The sequence below is a fragment of the Podarcis tiliguerta genome (assembly GCF_965153285.1).
Source record: "Podarcis tiliguerta genome assembly, chromosome: 13".
NCBI lineage: Eukaryota > Metazoa > Chordata > Lepidosauria > Squamata > Lacertidae > Podarcis > Podarcis tiliguerta.
In genome coordinates, this window is record NC_139546.1 from 33028943 (window position 1) to 33049285 (window position 20343).

Consider the following 20343-nt stretch of genomic DNA (forward strand, 5'->3'; position numbering starts at 1 on the left):
GCGCCTTCCTGCTCCGCCTTTTTGGGGGGAGGAGGGGGCACGGAAGAGAGAGAGAGGTTCGGGGTTGCAACACCCCCAAGTAGCCGCATCTGGTGCAAGGGGGCGGGAGAAGGAAGACCGGCTCTCCTCGCCGAAGGGTGAGTTGCAGCGGCCGGCCTCCCCATTTTGCAAAGCCACGTGCAAAGCGGGGGTGGGGTGGGTGGGCTGGAATTGGAGGGGGGCGCTTTTCCTGCTCCCCCAAATCCTAGGTAGATGTCACCGATTGGAAGGGGGGGGTTGGTTGCTGGGAGCGCAGGGGAGAGCGAGCGGGGAGCGCAACATGAGCCATCGCTTTGCCCCTCCCACCCCCAGCCACATCAAAGAGGCAAAATGGCTGCATTCCCCTTGTCTCGGTTTCGGGGTGGCGGGGGGGGGCGAGTCTAGTGGGAGGGCTGGCAAATGCACCAGGGCCTCTCTCTGCCGCGATGGGGTGGAGAGGCAGGGGGAGCCGTGCGTAAGGGCGAAGGGATGGGCTCGGGGGCGGGGGAAAGGCCGGGCAATGAATGGTCAAGGTCCGTCTTTTTTGTTCTTGGGAAGGGTGGTGGTCGCAGGGAGGTGGCCTTTTTCAGCCACATGGGGGGGGGGGAGACCCTTCCCCTGGGAGAGGGGAAGCTGTTAATCAGGGGAGGGCTAGGCAGAAATGTTTCTGGTAGGAGAAAGAGGACAGGAAGCTAAGATGTGGGAGGCTGGTGGGTGGGGGGGGGGAGAGGTGGAAAGTTGAGCCATCTGGGAAGGAAGGAGGTTTACAGTTAGAAAGATGGAGGTGGGGGGCTGTGTCTCTGCATTTGATGGTGGGGAGCGGAGTGCACCCCACTTTGTATAGGGGGTGTGGGTGGCTTATTGCCTTACCCTGGTCTTTGGGAAGAGGTGGGTGCTTCCTGTTTAGTGGAAGCAACCTAACAAAAATGACAAGGAGGCTGAATCACCACTTCAGCTCCCGTTCCCCCTTTTGGTGTTAGCACTGTAATCCTTTTGCCAATTAATTAATTAACAGATAAATCAAGTGCTTCGCCCTAATAGTGAACAAATAATTGAATGTCTGGTCTAAGTCCTTCTGTTAAAGTGAGCAGGGAGGTGGTAGTAGATCAACTATGTTCTCACCATTAGTAAACATGCTCATTTCCCCCAAGCGGCCCTGGCTCCTCCCCTCGCTGCCCCCCCCCCACTTCTTCTGCCAATCTGTGGCTTCCGTGGCATTAGTGTTCATTAGTCAGTGGCCCAGACGTGCAGGGACTGCTTGGATGACTTGCAGTGCAGTTTGGGAATCTTTGGGGCATAGAGTTAACTCTAAATATTTGTGCTTCAAGTCTGCTATTATAACTCCCAGGTGAAAAGCCTTTGAAGCTAATTTTGATTCTTCCCAGTGGTTCCAATACTTTGACTCATTTCTTAAAGTCTGCTGTGAAGATTTGTCGATCTGAATTTTGCAGTTGATGCCCATTGGAAGGATGATTTCTGTTTTTAAGATTGAAATCCCTTTATGTAGAAATTTGTATGTCCAGATGTGCATATGAAAGGTGCTCCTTTTGTAAGATGTGCTTTGTTTTCCAAAAGATTATTAGTGCTGGTCTTGCTCCCGTTCATGTTTTGAAATTTTTAGGGGAGGGCGGGCAGATTTGGAAACATCTAGGTCAGACACGTCCAACTTCCAAGAGACTGCGATCTACTCCCACTATAAATAAACTGGCAGTGATCTACCCATTGGATTGGCCAGAGTTGTTGAGGTTTTTTTTGGGGGGGGGGTAGATCGCTCAGGATCACGCAGTCAACCATGGTCGCCCACAGACAACCCTTGGTCGCCCGGTAGATCTCGATCAACCGGTTGAACATGCATGATCTAGGTGAATCTTTTTGAAGAAATATTGAGGGAAGGGAATCTCCAGTGTTGAATATAGAGTTACTTTAATTGAAAGGCTGCATATGCCACTGTACCAATTTTGGAGTACAAAAAACCTGTTTTATCAAATCAATAATCACTTGAAGTTGGCCGTGTGAGGTTTGATCAAAATATGTTGATGAACAGTGTTTGAAATTAGCCAGGCACCAGGCACATTTTGCTATTGGCCACTTGCAACACAATCAGAATGAATTTCAGGAACCAAAATGCTTTTTCTGTGCAGCCTGTGCAAGAGCAGCGAACAGTGTGATAGTTAATTGTATCTTGTCCTCACTTACCCCACTGCCCTGCTCACGGTTGTGAATAATATTCTTATGTTATGAATGGTCCCTGTCACCACTGAGAAAAAGAATTAGGAAAAGGGCAATATATATGTGGACTGTCCCTGGATAAAACGACTTTTCTTCTTTAAGTTCTCAGAGTTCTCAACCTAACTCAAGGTTTTCATCTGAACTAGCCAGATGTTTAACTGATAATCACAGTCAGACAGTCATTTGAAAAAAATAAGACTTTAGATCCATCTTGCCCCAAAATGGCAAGTAGACATTCTGTTTTGATGGCTGTAGCCTTGGTTTAAGGAGCCATTTGGCGCCTAGCTTATACACCTGAGGATGAACAATACTTTTTCAACACTGGTGGGGGTAGGGGAAAGAAAGATTGCATTTGTTAAAATGAAAAAGTATGGTGAGAGGGTGAGAACATTTCCTAGTACTTGTCCTTTAGCTAATTGTAAATGTGGAAAGTTTCCATTTTTGTTGCTTTTTTGGAAGTTAGAATTTGGTACATATCTGTAAGCACAATGTATCGATTGCTAGTATAAAGTTCCTACATTTCTGTACAACTTACATTGTTGCTGCTTACATTTGCTTAGTTTATTGAGCTGTGAGACTGACCACATGCAGAGGTGTGTCATAGTTAATAGGAGGGAATATTTGTGAATATTCTTAATGCTGAAGGACGATGGAGGCCTTTGTATTTGAGGTAGTTACCAAATGTCAACAAGTGTCACCATCCTAAGGGGAGTAGAAGTGTGTGTGGTGGGGGGGAGAGTTCATCCGTGGCCTCATTTGCTTGTAACACTAAGCCAAACCATGGCTAAACATGAATGAATGAGTGTGCAGGTACTTGGAGGAGAAATAGTGGCCATGTCTCTCTTCCATTGGTCCTCCTCCTCCTGCACTATACAGAGCTAAGCCATGGTTTGGCTTAGTGTTACAATAAACCCCAGTTCCCCCAGACCAGGCTTTCTCAAACTCGCCCTCCAGATGTTTTTGGCCTGCAACTCCCATGATCCCTAGCTAGCAGGACCAGTGGTCAGGGATGATGGGAATTGTAGTCTCAAAACATCTGGAGGGCTGAGTTTGAGGAAGCCTGCTCCAGACTAACCATGGGCCAGTAAGCCAATAACAGACCTTTGGCTATAGCTTTTTGGAGCAAGACAAACCATGAGCCCTAGGTTTGGATGTAATGCTAAGTCACACCAAATGGGGTCTGTGTGATCATATGTGACCGAGGACTTAAAACAGAACTACAAATAAATTTTGCATAATTTTGAAAATCGGGGGAAATCACCTGAGGTCAAACCCAGTACTCTGAAATTTTAATGTTTAATGGAGTGCAGACATTCCATCCACTGTGCTATATTGGCTTAATAAGTGGCCATGGTAAATTATTATCATTCTTTGTACCACCTTATCAGCGCTGAGTATGGCACTGTACAAACAAATGGGAACTTGAGCCTCTGAAAAGGAGAGAGAGAGAGAGAGAGCAGCAGCAGCAGCAGCAGCAGCAGCAGCAGCAGAGCCATGAAGTCTGCTGCTTTCGTTGGGCAAGTAGCTAAATGGCAAAAGAATGGCACTTCCTGGCCTTGCTATAGCCTCTAGAGTGCTGCACTGTATTTCCAAGCTGGGAAAATACATTGTGTTGTGTTGTAGTAGATGTACTTGCCGTTCTCTTATCCATCTGGCCAGAAGACACAGGACCTGATCTACATGTTCAGAAAAACAGACCCTGCCAAGGCTGTCCCATTGTGGAATGCTGGGGGTGGAGGTGTTGCATGTTTGAATGCGCACCGTAATAAGAAATTCCCTAGGCACAGAACAGAGAAGGCTGGGCTATAATAACTCTTCTGTCTAACATTCCAGTATCCAGGGACATGGTGTTTTTGGCCTTGGGGAATCACTCCATAGTATGATTTCCTACCTGCCCCTTGAAGAGGTGCAGTATGTGGGCTGGGTGAAGATTCTGAATGTGCAGGATGGCTCAGAGTGAGAGACCCATGAGTGAAGCAGAGAGACAGTGGCTGTGTGTTCTTTATCTCTCTTCTGGAATCAAACTGGAAGGAGATTTTACTGATGGCCATCCTAACAATTTCTCCCTGGGCTTTCTGCAGTGGAGTTAGGGGTGGCTGTGTAAGGAAGATGTTCCTCAACACCGGCTGTTTTCCCCCTCAACTCCCCCCCTTCATCTGTCCCCCCCCCCTTTTTTAATGGACTGCAATGTTTCATTCATGAATCAGTTTCATGAATCAGTTATATGTTTTGAAGTAGCCCGCATTAGTGAAGTGGCAGATTATTATTATTATTATTATTATATGCAAAACTATATAATTATAAATACAAAAACTGGGCAGCTGGTACCTTCTTAGAAGAGGTGTTTCCTCTTCCCTCTCACACAGGAGGAAACGTTTTACCTAAGATGGCCCCCCTCTGGCACGTGCATTGCATCACCTAAAAACAAAAGTATTTTGTTTTTCTTCAGAACTCTTGCTCTTATTCATATAACCAATTCAGGAAAATGACTTTCAATTGATTAAATGGCTCAGGTTTCTTAAAACTGGGTGATAGCCTTCCTTTTTTTCTTCCCCCACCCACTTTCAGGGAGACAACGCCCCTGTAAACACTTCCTAGTGTCCCGCCATGTTTGCGTGTGAGACTTGGGGCCTCGGTGGCCAGACCTCCGTCTACAACTGGGAGAAGTCGGTCTACCTTTTGGAAGACAAAATGGAGCCCGAGCAGGGATCGGGAGAGCTGGATCTCCATTTTAAAGTGCTGCTTGAGCAGGGGGTCTATCCGGAAATCACGATCGAGGAGGAGGAGGAAGAAGAGGAGGAGGAGCCGGAAGCGGAGGCGGAAGTCGTGGTGGAAGCAGAAGGAGAGGAAGAGCAGGAGGAGGAAGAGGAAGAAGTAGAGGGAGAAGAAGAGGAGGAGGAGGAAGAAGAAGAAGAAGAGGATGAGGAAGAGGAAGAAGGAGGAGAGGAGGAGGAAGAAGATGAGGATGAGGAGAATCCAACGGGGCCTGTACGAGAGGCTGTGGGAGCAGAGGAAGGAGATGACTCCCTACTTGTGGTGTGCACTGGGACTGTGGAGGAACTTCTGGGCTTGGAAGTGCCACCTGCTGCTGAGCCTGAGGCCCTAGAAGAAGCCCCACAACCTCAGCGCTGGGAAGTCCAGTGGGAGGAGGTGTCTCAGGCCCCACGAGCTCCGCCTCCTGCAACTGTGCAGCCGCCGCCACCACCACCAACGCAAGATGCTTCCCCAGCGACTGAGGCAGCACCCATAAACATTGAGTCAGGGGCCTTCTCTACTACAGCATTAGAGCCAGCAGAGAACCCTGCCTCCTCCCCATGGACGGCTCCATACGCAGAGGAGAGCCAGCAAGAAACCCAGCCCAGTACCCCAGGCAACGCAGACCGAGGGAGCATCGGGAAGACGCGGACGTCCACCTCGGGAGTGGGCGGCTTCACCCTAGAGACGGCCCGCCGGCGTTTCCGGCAGTTCTGCTACCAAGAGACGGAGGGGCCGCGGAAGGCTTGTGGTCAGCTCTGGGAGCTTTGCAACCACTGGCTGAAGCCGAAGAACCGCACCAAGGAGCAGATTCTGGATGTCCTGATCCTGGAGCAGTTCCTGGCGGTCCTCCCTCCGGGGATTCGGAGCCGCGTGTGGGAATGCAGCCCGGACACATGCGCACGGGCCGTGGCCCTGGCAGAGGAGTTCCTGTCGAAGCAGCAAGAGGCAGAGAGAGCAGAAGAGGAGGTGAGATGCTTTTCGTCCCCCACCCCCTTTCTCATCCCATACGCCACCCCCAAGGACAATCTTGTGGCTTGCGGATGGGACAAGTTTCTTTGTGAGGGCTGACCTGCTGAGATAGGCCCATAACTATGGCAGAGATGGGAAGGAAATGGCAGTGGGGTGCTAGCAACAGATGGGGGGCAGGTGTGACGGGCACATTTTGTCCTTGGGGCATGGGCTGCCTTTACGATGTTGTTATTGCTGTGGCTAATGATTATTTTGTTTATACAAAAAGATTTATATACCACTTGATAAGAAAAACCTCCGCAGTTTGCATAAGGTGATATAAAGTCTCTGTTTAAAGATGACATATTTGTTTTCCAGCTCTCAAAATCGTGTACAGTCAGCCTCGCAAACATTTTAAAAAAAGATATAAATAGTATAAAACTACTTAAAACAACAACAATTTTATTATTTGTACCCTGCCTATCTGAACAGGTTGCCCCAGCTCCTCTGTGTGGCTTCCAGCAAATATAAAAACATAATAAAACATTAAACATTAAAAACTTTCTTATAAAGGGCTGCCTTCAGATGTCTTCTAAAAGTTGTATAGTATTTATTTCCTTGACATCTGACGGGATGGCATTCCGCAGAGCAGATGCCACCACCAAGAAGGCCGTCTGCCTGTTTTCCTTTAACTTCACGCCTCACAGTGAGGGAACCACCAGAAGGCCCTCGGAGCTGGACCTCAGTGTTTGAGCTGAAAGCTCCTATAATAAAACAATCAAACAATGGGAGTATGTATTTTGTGCTAAGTCCTCAAAGCACAGCAAAGTCCCCAAAGCTTTTATTTACTTCTGGAATGCCAGGAGGGAGGGAGGAGTAAAACATTTAGCCTGTGGAAGGGCGTTTTGGAGCAGTCACCAAAAAACCTTTGCCTTGTGCGTAAACTAGTTTAGTTTTTGGATAATTTGCACCCATCGGCAGCATTTTGTCAGCTGAACGTAATACTTTGGATAGGTTCATACAGGATGAGGCCCTGATAATGCCCAGGATCCAGGCCTTCAGATTCTAAGTCTGTAATTCTATATTCACCTTATGAAAGATCACAGGGCAGTGACCTGAAAATGAGCTTTTTCAACCATTGCCCCTGCACTGGGGAATATCCTTCCCTCTGCCATTTGTGAGGCATCACCTGTCGTCTGCTTCAGGTGTCTTGTAAAGAAGATGTGCCTTTTTTGCTCAGGCTTTCTCTGACCCATCGGATTGGATCTTCCTATGTCCAAATTCCTGTTCTTATAATACTACAGTTTTACAGCTTTTTATGTTGCATCTTTCTTTTTTGGATACTGTTTTTTTTAAATGTTTTGTATTTGCATACTGCCTAGAGATTTTTAAATATTAAGCAGTTTAGAAATGCTTATAAATAAATTTAGGGAGCCCTATTCGAAGTCAGTGAGATTGAGCAGACACGTTTAGCGGGTGTGGGGAACCGCCAGGCCACTGACCAATGAGGCCATTTCCTCCCACCTGGGTGATGTCAGCTGATAGGCAGGGGGCATGGTTCTATCCTGCTGTTTTCTCCAGCATATTCTCTGCAGGGAATGCACAGGTGAAGCAGACCCCTCCCTTCACCCCATAGGTCAGCTTTGACAGGTGGGGGAGACCACACGCCTATCAGTCGCTTGACGCCCTCATGACGCCCCCTGCCACAGTTGCCCCAATCCTGTTGTATAGGATTGCACAGTAAAATTGCCAAGGCAGTGGCTTCTTCTGCATTAGCTGCATCGAAACGTGGAGCAGAGTTTTTGAAATGAGCCAAAACGCTTGGTAATTTAAACAGAGCCATAGCTTGGTTGCTTTAATTTCTGCCCTTTGGTGTAATTAAAATGTGGAGATGGTTTGGGACATAAGAAACTGTTATGCACCGTGGCCAGAATATTTGTCACTGTAGCCCAGTATTGTCACCTCTGACTTAGCAGAGGCTCTCTGGGGTCTCAGGTGACAGGTCTCTTCTGCATCACCTGCTACGAGGTTTGGGTTTTTTTCCAATCAGGATGCCAGGGAGCTCTTCCACTAAGCTTTTCATTGCTATTATTATTATTATTATTATTATTATTATTATTATTATGCTTCTTTTTTTTTAAAAAAATGCTCTGTTTTCATTATTTCACATAACACATGATATGTTCCATATTTTCGGCCTTGGCTGGTGCAATTGTCGAATTTTTAGCCTTCTCAGAACTAGTCGTTACAGAGGAGTCATGGCTACCTCCAATAACAGCAGCCCTTGTGTCTTGTCTCTCTACTTCTCCTGATACTGCCTAGCAATACAAAATGGCAGACATGACATCACGTTGTTCCAAGTATTCCCACTCGCCCCTAAGTAGCAGCCAGCAAAGTGGAACCAGAACAGGCCAAATTCAAACAGTGTTGATGTCACAACACAAGCCTTCTGTGGACATTACATTATATTAGGCATTGCAGAAGATGGAGATGTTTTGTAGGGAGAGGGACTGCTGCTTTCTGAGGCACCCAGCGGGTGTGTTCCTTAACAGCAGAGTAATCGCAAATAACTGGGATTCCAGGAGTATGGAATCAAGGTCAAAGGGTGTGAATGGCAGCACTATGTTTGTCCTGCTCTTGTTAACATAAAATGTGGCTGTCTTCTGCCTCCCTCCTTAGTGTCCCTCCCTCATTTGGCTATGCAGGGCAGTTTACCTTAAGGAGTGGTGACTTTTGGGGCTACCATCAGGTATTTGGAGAGGCAATTTTTCAAGGGAATTCCCCCCCTCCCCATTTTGCAAGTTGATTTGTAAACAGTGAATGGGTGCCAGTTGCAAATAAATATTTGCAAGCATGGCTGTTTAGAAGGGTTTTTAAAATATATATATATAGCTTTGCTTACCAAACACAAGTCAAATAAACATGCTAAATTAGATTGCTCTCTAGGGTATCGGGAAATTTTCTGATGCAAACTGGAAATTATCCAACACAAATTGACCTAATTTAAAAGGAAGATATCCCCCCCCCCCCCCGTTTTAAATTTTCTGGAAAATGCGTGTTGCTGGGTGACACTAAAGAGAACTAATGGTCAATAGTTTTGTTTATTTTTATAGTTTTCCAGCTTGAGCTTTGTGCGTGAGGCACCAAAATATATTGAATCATCTCTGAAGTCTCACGTCTCTTTATTCCTTCCTCTGGCCATTAAGACTCCTCTTATTTTCAGGACCTGAAGGCAGCCTCTACAAACCCAGCTCTCAATTCAGAGCTGCGCCTCTTATCTCTTATTCCCAGCTTTCCCTCTTCAGTCCTCCTGGTCTCCTACAAACACTGTTATGGCTGCCTACAAACCCCAGAGGACTTTTGCACCTGCCGCTCGCAGCGGATTCACCGAAATCCACACAAAGGCTTTTGGGAGTTGTAGTCCTGCAGCCCAGAAACAAAGGGTTTCCTCCTAGTAGCTGGCCATCTGCCATTCTTCACAAGCCAACACTGTGGGCAAGATGTCTCCTCTCCCAGGCTGAAGCATACTGGGGGGAAAGAAAAGAGCTATTTGCTAAGAGAGCCCTCCCCCCCCCCCTTGCAGTCAGGAATTGTGACTCTGCATCAGAAATGATGGATTTGCACCAGTCATTTGTGTGATTTGACAGAAGGGTACAACTGGCATAATTCTGTGTTTGTGTGTGCAGCTTTCCTGCAGGAAATCAAGAAGCAGATGGAGAGCACACAATAGGCAGAGTTTTGCCTTCCAATTCTTAGGATATGAAGCAAAGAAGCCCCAGCCTTTTCCTCCACCCTTCCAGAGTTCTGGAATCTGCATGGCAATGAAATGCAGAATATGGACTTTAACATAGCATATGTTAGCCCTAGCAAAAATTCCAGGATCTCAATTCTGGCTTGTTCTTTGTGTTCTCTGTATGTATATTTATCGTGCTAATCTTGTTTTGTGAGCCACCTTGAGGGCGATGTATCGCGTCCAACTCTAGGCTGAGGAATATTGGTTCATGGAGTGGCTGTCCTATTGTCTCTAAAAACCATCCTAATGAAGCTGCCTTGGCGCATCCTAGAAGAGCACTTATAAAATCTACATTTCCAAAAGAGCTCATAAGGGTGGAATTGCAGCCAAGCTATGCTATCAGCGGAATCACATGTTACAATTTGCTGGGTTGTTAATCTTTAGACTGCTGGTAGGGGAATTCATATCTGAGTGAAATGCCTACTCCCAAATTTCCTGCTCTTCTCTGTACATTATTATTATTATTATTATTATTATTATTATTATTATTATTATTAAAACTTGTATACCATCCTTCATCTATAGATATCAGGGCAGTTCACAGCATAAAAATACAAGATAAAAGCACAAATAATCTGGGATATCCCCCTGCTTGCAGGGTAAAATGGTACAGTCTAGTAAGAACTGTACCATAGAGTTCTGCTTTTCGTGCAGCTCTTAATGAATCAAGGCAGAGCTAAAGACATTATTAAAGCCAAATTGTAGTACATGGGACAGCAGCTGGATTTAGTTGCTTTCGTCTCCCACCCTTCCAAAACAATTACTATTACAGTCGTACCTTGGTTTTCGAACAGCTTAGTCCTCGAATGTTTTGGCTCCCGAACGCTACAAACCAGGAAGTGACTGTTCTGGTTTGCAAACTATTTTTGGAAGCCGAACGTCTGATGGGGCTTCTGCGGCTTCTGATTGTTTGCTGGAGCTTCCTGAAGCTAATCGGAAGCCGCACTTTGGTTTTTGAACGTTTTGCAAGTCGAACGGACTTCCGGAATGGATTCCATTTGACTTCTAAGGTACTGATTTATTAATCACTTTCTAAACAACCACCTCAAGGTGATATACACTATAGATCATTAAAAATGGTGAATTAAAAACCATACAAAATAGACACTTGTGGCAAAGACCCACTTAGCCAGCTGGGAAAGCCCGTCGAAACAAAGATGTCTTCAGGTGTTTCTGGAAAGTGCCACTAGTGAGCACCTGTCTTACCTGGACAGGAATGCTGTTCCACAGAACAGAGGCAGCCATGCTAAAAGCCCTACTTTTTTGTCCGTTCGTTTGTTTAGCTAGTTTAACATTAAACAGTCTTTGATCGATCTTTTTGTCGAATGTGTCTCTTTGCTTATTTCAGGATTCAGACCTATTTGAGGAGGTGGTTGTGAATTTCCCCGATGATGACCAAGCCTTGTCAGATGCTGAGCAGGGAGATGTATGCATGGAGGCCGAGCAGAGGGGTGATGTGGATATCTGTTTGCTGGGTAAGAATCCTCTCTTCCCTGTGCTTAGCTCAGGCTTCCTCAAACTTGGCCCTCCAGATGTTTTGAGACTACAATTCCCATCATCCCTGACCACTGCTCCTGCTAGCTAGGGATCATGGGAGTTGTAGGCCAAAAACATCTGGAGGGCCGAGATTGAGGAAGCCTGGCTTAGCTCCTTGACCTACTTCTCTTCGGTACACAAATGCCTTTATCTATTATGTATGCCAAGGGTGTTACTGAACTGCTGCCCCCATCAAACTTGACTATTCAGTATACCTGACTGCTGACCTTGCTGGCTGGGGCTGATGGGAGTTCACAACTTCTTGAAAGCCACAAACTCCCCACCTTGAGCTAAACATTTATTCTCACCATACTTTCAAGGTTAGGGTGATGGCTAGCATCACACCCAGATGGTTGAGATTATCCTCCAAAATAAGTCTCCTCCCTCCTTCCTTTGTGAGTTTAATTTCACTCTCTAGTTACGTACAAACCACTTTGCTGTGTCACCCAAATCATCCAAACCGGGTTGTGCAAACCATTGGGCTGCTGCCTGCCAGAACTGAAAACTGTAGTTTGAAGTGAGTTTCTGGTTTGAGCAGGTTTGTTGTTAGACCGTCCTACTTGATCTAGGTCTTTGGGCCTTAATTGAACTCCAGTAAAGTTTTTTTAGTAGCCCACAGACCTTCAAATTCCAAAAACAAATATATGATTCTATACAACTGGTAGAAAAGAAACACAAAAGATACGAGAAAGCATGCTAAACAGTACACTTTTCAGTGCTAGATGTTTAAACAAACATCAACATTGAAAGCAGTACCCCACAGCAATTCTTGGAAAGCTGCATATGGATCTCTGTAGCTTTTGCACATTTTGCAACTGGTTCACTTCTATGAAGCTGTGTATCTACAACCAGAAAGATTGTATTTTCTGGGAAGGAAGCAGCCTAGGGACAAATAAGTCTGGGTCTTTTTGTTTCTGTAAAAATGACACAGTAGTAACACATGTAGTACACTTTCTACTTGAAAGTGAGAGCCAGTGTGGTGTAGTGGTTAAGAGCGGTGGACTCGTAATCTGGGGAACCGGGTTCGCGTCTCCGCTCCTCCACATGCAGCTGCTTGGGCTAGTCACACTTCTTTGAAGTCTCTCAGCCCCACTCACCTCACAGAGTGTTTGTTGTGGGGGAGGAAGGGAAAGGAGAATGTGAGCCGCTTTGAGACTCCTTCGGGTAGTGATAATGCGGGATATCAAATCCAGACTCTTCTCTGCTTTTCACAGCCATACAGACGAACACAGTTCTCAAGGTCCCTTGCCTCAGGTGCATTAGAGATCCTCTCCAGTTGTCAGTCTGTACTGTAGACCTGTTTCAATGAATTTCGTTTGTAGTTCTGGGGCACTTGTGGGATGGAGTTAAATGTATCGAGATGAAGGCATATCAATACTCTGTCCAAAACATCCTGTTATACTGTGTGGATGCGTGTGACGGAGGGCATGTCACAGTCGGACCTGACTCGTATCTTTCCCTGCACAGGTTCTTCTGACACCGAAGCAACGTGGGATTCTTCAGCCGATGAAGGAGGCTCAGGTGGGTCTTGCAGGTGGCAAGCAGCATTTTAGAAGATGCATTTTCTAAAGTTGGAGAGAGAAGGGGAAACGTCTCTTCCAAGGCGGTGCTTGCTGTGAAAAACCCACAAATCATGTCGAACCAATTAGCATTATTTATCAATCCTCTTTCTTCCTCTCTTTTGTATGCCGACTTAATCCAGTTACAGGGCAATCTTATTCATGTTTGCTCTGAAGTAAATCCCGCTGTACAGTCATACCTTGGTTCTCGAACGCCTTGGCACGTGTATGTTTTGGCTCTTGAGCACCGCAAACCCGGAAGTAAATGTTCCGGTTTGCAAACGTTCTTTGGAACCTGAACATCCGGCGCTGCTTCCGTGAAATCCAATTGGGTGCAGGAAGCTCCTGCAGCCAATCGGAAGCTGTGCCTTGGTTTTTGAATTTTCCGGAATGGATTACAAACCAAGGTACGACGGTATTCAGTGGGACCTGCTGCCAGATAATAGTGAACAGAACTGCAGGGCTTAAACCTCTATCTAAAACACATGCGTTGATCGACTATCGTTGCTTTAATTGAGTGACAGCTCTAGAATTCATACCTATGAAATTTGTGAATTTTCTCTTGCCTTCCCCCCCCCACCACCACCACCCAAACCAGGTGCCAGGACTCCCAGCAGAGCAGACCCCCAGTTTGAATTTGGAGAAAGGCTCAACGGGATGGTGCAACACCTGAACCCAAAGCGGATCCGAGTGAGAGAGAAACGCCACCCCTGCATTGAGTGCGGGAAGCGGTTCCGGTGCCAATCCGAGCTGGCCTTGCACCAGAAAGTTCACACCAGGCCAAAGTCCTACCACTGTGCCGAGTGCGGGAAGCAGTTTGGCCGTTCCTCGCACCTCACCAGGCACCAGAAGACGCACATGGGTGAGGAGTGCCATCTTTGCACGGAGTGCGGCAAGAGGTTCCGGTGGTCGACGGAGCTCGCCATCCACCAGAGGATCCATGCGGGCGAACAGCCGCACTACGCCGTGGACTCCGAGGCGCTGTTCCAGTGGCCGCCGGAATTCACGATGCACCAGAGCCTTTTCACAGGCGAGAAGACCCCTCCGGCTGCCGACTGCGCCAAGCCGCACACCGTCAAGAAACCCCACCTCTGCCCCGAGTGCGGGAAAGGGTTCCGGTGGCCGTCGGAGCTGGCCACGCACCAGAAAACCCACAACAAAAACAAACACTACCTCTGCGCCGAGTGCGGGAAAGGGTTCCAGTGGCCATCGGAGCTGGCGGCGCACCAGAGAATGCACACCGGTGACAACTCCCCGCTGGCCGCCGACTGCAGGAACGGCAACGGGCAGCTGCCCCCTCTGGGCGCCTACCTGGGAGGCCACGTGGCCGAGAAGCGCCACGTCTGCGGGGAGTGCGGCAAGGCGTTCCGGTGGCCGTCCGAACTCGCCACGCACCAGAGAATCCACACGGGGGAGAAGCGCTATTTCTGCACCGAGTGCGGCAAAGGGTTCATCTGGCCGTCGGAGCTGGCCGCCCACCAGCGAACCCACACCGAGAAGGAGTCCTACCAGTGCATGGAGTGCGGGAAGATATTCCACGACCTGTACGGGCTCACCAGGCACCAGAAGACCCACCTGGGGAGCAAGGTCTACCCCTGCGCCGAGTGTGGGAAAACGTTCACCCGGCAGTCTCACCTGACCCGCCACCGGATCACGCACACCGGGGAGAGGCCCTACCCGTGCGTCGAGTGCGGGAAGAGGTTCGGCCGGCAGTCTCACTTGACGCGCCACCTGAGAATCCACACCGGGGAGAGACCCTACCAGTGTGGGGAGTGTGGGGTGAGGTTCCGGCGAAGGCACAGCATGATCTACCACCAGAGGATCCACTTGAGAGAGTCCAACGGGGGAGCGGACCTGCCAAACATGCCTGACATGGAGAACCTTGATGACGACCTCCAGAGCCCCATCCATGTAACAATCTGAAATTTGGATGTTAGGGGGTTAGGAGAGGAACCTTTGGATTGGGTGAGTGGGACAATGGTCACAGGATCTGGCCGCCCGAGTCCTTTCCACGCAGAGCTGAACGGAGAAAGGTTGCCGCTCAGTGTGGCTGCCCCACCTGGTCAGAGACACAAGTGCCTCAGAGCTCCTTGTGGTGCAGCAGTGGACAGCCAGCCTTGTTGGATCATGTTGCAAAGGATTCTGGGACAGGGACGCCCACACACCCATCTCTGATCATGTGCTACTTTCCTGTCGCCCAAAATTTGGGGCAACTGTTTGGGACATTTGTGCGGCCAGGTTCGGCTCCGCTGCTCTAACTCTAGATTTTGCCTCCATGTAGCATTTACAGGGAGCACTTAAAAGCTGTGGGGAGGTGGGGGGGGGAGTCTCCCTTGCTACCTGCAGCAGCTAGAACACTACTGTCCATTTCCTGAATCATGTGACAGAAGCCTTCCTCCCTGCCTCTCCAGCTAGTTCTGTCCTCCTATCTGACTGCTTTGCCACACACAGCGAGTTGAATCAGTGGGTCCACACCATGAGAGGGCCGTGAAGGGTGACTTTGCATACTGTGGAGCCAAAGGACGGCTGGGTGTCTGCGTGGTACAAGGCGCCTTTGCTTTCTGAGCGTTCCATGTGCAAAAGGGAGAGAATTTGGGCAAGCTCTGCTTCTCTGGTTGCAGCACTAGGGAAAACAGCACCTTCCCCGATTCCCCCACAGAGCCTGGTTCTGGATGAAATCTGGCAAATTCCCAATAACAGTTTCTCTTTCCTTCCAGCTTCCCCTCCCTTTTGGAAAGATTCCAACTAATAAATCTGATTTTTAAAAGCAGGAGTGCTCCTTCCTTGTCATCAGTGGTACTTTTCCAGGGCTGGCCCAAGACACTTTGCTGCCCGAGGCAAGAGACAAGGTCGCCGCCTCCCATGCCAGTTAGGCTGGAGGTTGCATCTTGCTTCAGCACTGGCAACAGGACAGCATCCTGCATGCCTGAGGGCAGCAGGTTAGCTTGGGCGTGCGGCACACAGCGCTCCGTGCTCCCCACCCCTCTTTATCCGCCACCTGAGGCAGTTGTGTCACGCTGCCTAACAGCAGGGCTGGCTGTGTAACTTTTCCCCTCCAGAGCACTTTTTGCTAGGCACTTCTATTTCCTCCTTCCCTTTCCTTCTTGGAAATCAAGGGGGGCAAGGCTTCCTTCTTAGGGGACGGGGGCTGTTTTACAGCCTTATATAAGTGGCTGTTTTCAAGAGGCTTCAGCAGAAAATCAGTACAACTAGCCTGGATTAAATGCTGGAGAGGAAGACAAAGGCATCTTGATCTATGTTAAATAGGGCTTTTACTCCTCAGTAAGTGCATTTAGGATTGCAGCCTAAGAAAGCAGATCTTTGGAGATGAACAGGGAGGAACTGGGGTGTGCCCAGCCCTGCTGCCTTTTGTGAGCAGGGAGGGACATTTTGAGCTTGAACTTAGCTCTGCCTCACAAATAACCCCACAACGGTTGGAATCTAGGAGAAGACCCGTGTCCCATTCTAGGCTTCAGGTTCTCTCTTTGTTGACCCTTGGTGAAGGAAAGTGTATTCCTGCCCCGGCGCACCCTCCCACCCCCCCCCCAAAAAAAAAAACTTTAGCTGCATTTCTTCTTTTCCTCTTTTGGATCCACATTTGAGACTCTGAACATCCTAAAGGAGCAAGAACGAACTCATTTTTGGAAATAACTTAAAAATAAATGGTTTCTACAAACGGCTTCTTGTGTGCAGTTTTCTGTCTTTTAGAGGAGGAGGAGGAGGCACCATCAGGTTTTTTTCTACCTCAGAATCCAGACTTAAATTAGCACAATATTTCTTATAAAAATCACTAACAGGACTCTGAGCAGTAGGTAGGGAAATATTTCAGCTAGAGGGCTGCATGCTGGCGGGGGTGGGCCAGAGTTAAAAGTGTGAAGAGCAATAAATGTGAATTCTATCTTTGTAAGGTAAAGGTAAAGGGACCCTTGACCAGTCAGTCCAGTCTTGGCCGATTCTGGGGTTGTGGCGCTCTTCTCGCTTTATTGGCCGAGGGAGCCGGTGTACAGCTTCCGGGTCATGTGGCCAGCAGGACTAAGCTGCTCCTGGTGAACCAGAGCAGCGCACGGAAACGCCTTTACCTTCCCGCTGGAGTGGTACCTAATTATCTACTTGCACTTTGATGTGTTTTCAAACTGCTAGGTTGGCAGGAGCAGGGACCAAGCAACCATCTTTGTACGGTCAGCTAGTTTCTGCACTGGCACTCCCCTCTCTATCTTCGAACCAGGGAAGCGAGGAGCATTATCTGAGTTCAAGGAAACCTTCCAGCCAGGGCAAAAACACTTGAGGTTCCTGTTGGGCTTCAACACTAAGTGACAAATTTCAAGTGATTGGCCATATTAGGTGTAACTGTTCCTAACTCCAGGAACTGGAGGCCATCGGCTTATGGCCCAAACAAGTGACCCTCCGGCCTAGCCCATGCTCCTGGCCCTCCACTTGGGTAGTTGTTGGCATGTGTCTGTCTCAAAAGACAATGGAGTGCACCTCTAGGCGTGAAGTCAAACCAAGGTGGTAGAACTGAAGTGACCCCCTGGGGCGCAAGCCTGGGAAGTGTGTGTGGAGGTCCTGGGCTGCCCAGATGACAAGATCCCTCTCGGCCTCGCTGATGTGCTCCAAAGGAAAGCAGAGCAATATGTTTGGCACCAGCTTGGCTGCAGGAGTTGCCGGAAGGAGGCGTACAAGCTGCCATCCTACCCTCGAGGGACTCTACTCCAGATTTGTGTAGGGTGCACTCCTTAGCCTTTTCATCTCCCAAGGATATCCCGCAAGGCAGCAGAGGTTTATGGTCTGAGTTGTCCTCCTAGATGGGCTACCTTCCCAGGTTAACGAGCCCCATCCGCCCCTCAAATGAAGATCAGTAAACCATCTTAATAATAAACTACTTATTATGTGTTATTTATAACATGCTTTCCTACTATAGTGTTCAAAAGGTGTTCTACAACAATTGAAACCACAAATCATGAGCAGCTCACAAAATCCTAAAAACACTAAATCTATCAAAGAAACAAGGATTGTTTTTGCCTGGTGCCTAAAGCTGTACAGCATAATTAAGGTGCCAAGCGAACCTCCCTGGGGAGAGAATTCCATAAATGGGCAGCCGCGGAAAAGGCCCATGTCTAATGTTGCCACCCTCCAGACCTTTTGTGTTTCCTCACTAGGGACCAGAACTACAGGACTTACAAATAACTTTTGGTAACGTATTCTGTATTAACAACATTCAGAAGTGACTCCTCCAAGTCTAATATTCTTAACCTAATATTCTTTTATTAGAAATAAAACTGTTTATTGCAGTAGCATTTTCTTGTGGATATAGGTGCTAAGGATCACAGCCACAACAACAACAACAATTTATTTATATGCCACCCATCTGTCTGGGTTAGCCCAGACACTCTCTGGGCGGCTTCTAACAAATGAAAACAAAATGCAACATCACATATTATTAATATTAATAGTATAATACAAATATAATAAAAATTAATAATATAGATATTATTTATAACAATAACATGTTTATTTAGCTTTTGAAGCACATGCCTGCCTCTGCTGCTCACTGTTGTCAAATTCTGGGCCACAAGGGGGAGCCAATGGCTTCAAAACCCTTTTCTCCAAATAATTTAGACTTCCTTTGAGTCCAGAACAAATACGTTTTAATGTATTTAGTTTCGAAATATCTTCCCAGCCCTTCCTTCCAAATGAAAGGCCAAGCAGCTGTCAAAACAACCATAAAAATGCAGCCAAACGTCAGGTAAAATGACACAAAGCTCACTGCGAGGAACATTCCCCACGATAAAAGCCAAACTGAACTCAGAGATCTACACCCAAATCCTTGGCCTAAAAATGTCTGTTGGGAATAAGGATGTTTTATTTGTCTATGCATGCGGACCTAGCATTTGCTGGCTTTGACTTGGGCAGTCTTCTCAGGGGATGGCATTCCACAGCAGCTGTGTCACAACCGAGAAGGCCCCGCTGCTTCCCAACCTCATACATTTTTACTTGCCTGGTCAGAATAGGAGAATGTAAAACTATAATACCAGCCAATACATTTTTCTTGTAAGTACAAACAAGAACAAACATAGCACAGGTGTCAGAGGTGGAATTCTGAGCAGGAGCTGGGCAGTCCCACGCCTACCACTAGGGGTAGGCAAATCTGTCAGTTTGAGTTACTCTCAGTTTCGCATTTTTCAAAATGCGAAAGGTGTTCTACAACAATTGAAACCACAAATCATAAGCAGTGTGGGAGCCAGTGTGGTGTAGTGGTTAAGAGCGGTAGACTCCTAATCTGGGGAACCGGGTTCGTATCTCCACTCCTCCACATGCAGCTGCTGGGTGACCTTGGGCTAGTCACACTTCTTTGAAGTCTCTCAGCCCCACTCACCCCACAGAGTGTTTGTTGTGGGGGAGGAAGGGAAAGGAGAATGTTAGCCGCTTTGAGACTCCTTAAAGGGAGTGAAAGCCGGGATATCAAATCCAAACTCTTCTTCTTCTTCTTCATCTTAAATTATTCACATTTCCATGCCACTCTGCAATTTTTTAAAAAAGAGTCTTCAGTAAAATTCGTCAGCATCTTCGGGTGAATTTCTCCTAAAATACAGTTTTGCCCAATGTGCACACCTTTGACAGTTTTTCCTAATAAAATGTGCTTTGTGTGGTGTAGTGTGGTGTAGTGGTTAAGAGCGGTAGTCTTGTAATCTGGGGAACCGGGTTCGCGTCTCCGCTCCTCCACATGCAGCTGCTGAGTGACCTTGGGCCAGTCACACTTCTTTGAAGTCTCTCAGCCTCACTCACCTCACAGAGTGTTTGTTGTGGGGGAGGAAGGGAAAGGAGATTGTTAGCCGCTTTGAGACTCCTTAAAGGGAGTGAAAGGCGGGATATCAAATCCAAACTCTTCTTCTTCTTTTGTATGCTATTTTCACTAATATACACAATGATGTGTGGAGTTTACTTTCATGTATGCATTTTTGAACAAATTGCATTGCTGGAGAACGGCGCTGCAAATTTTGGAGAAGTGCATTTTGAAGGATGGCTGTGTTTCGGATAGCATATTGTTTTGGAAAGTGCAAAAAAACCCCAACACGTTTCAAAAAAGCATGACAAGTATTTTCTATGTAATCAAATGTCCCCTTAGCTGAGGAAGCTGCTAAAGAGATTATTCTAGCAGTCCTTGCAGAAGTGAATGTGAACTTTCTTTAATTCCTTCATCAAGCAAAGATATATCTGGGGGCCAACTCCCATCTCTTGCGAGGGCTCAATTAGTGCCAGTGCCTTCCATCAGGAGTTTGGGTGTAACCTTTGACACGTCCCTCTCTATGGAGGCGCAGGTTGCAGCTAATGCAAAGTTGGCATTTTCCCACCTTTACCGTGCTAAGCAGCTGGTTCCTTACCTTTCTCACCCTGATCTAGCCACAGTGATCCATGCAACAGTCACCTCCAGGCTCAATTATTGTAACTCGCTCTATGCGGGACTGCTCTTGAAGCTGACCCAGAAACTCCAGTGGGTACAGAATG

General features: G+C 47.5%; 1 protein-coding gene across 1 annotated transcript; it reads left to right on the top strand.

Moving 5' to 3' along the window:
* LOC310663493 (uncharacterized protein) lies at nucleotides 1-16519 on the top strand. The gene is made up of 5 exons (XM_083411379.1): nucleotides 1-137; nucleotides 4816-5970; nucleotides 11094-11220; nucleotides 12749-12802; nucleotides 13439-16519. The coding sequence occupies exons 2-5, from the start codon at nucleotides 4855-4857 to the stop codon at nucleotides 14761-14763; spliced, it is 2622 nt and encodes an 873-aa protein (XP_083267505.1). The 5' UTR covers nucleotides 1-137; nucleotides 4816-4854; the 3' UTR covers nucleotides 14764-16519.
* Nucleotides 16520-20343: the final 3824 nt, after the last annotated feature.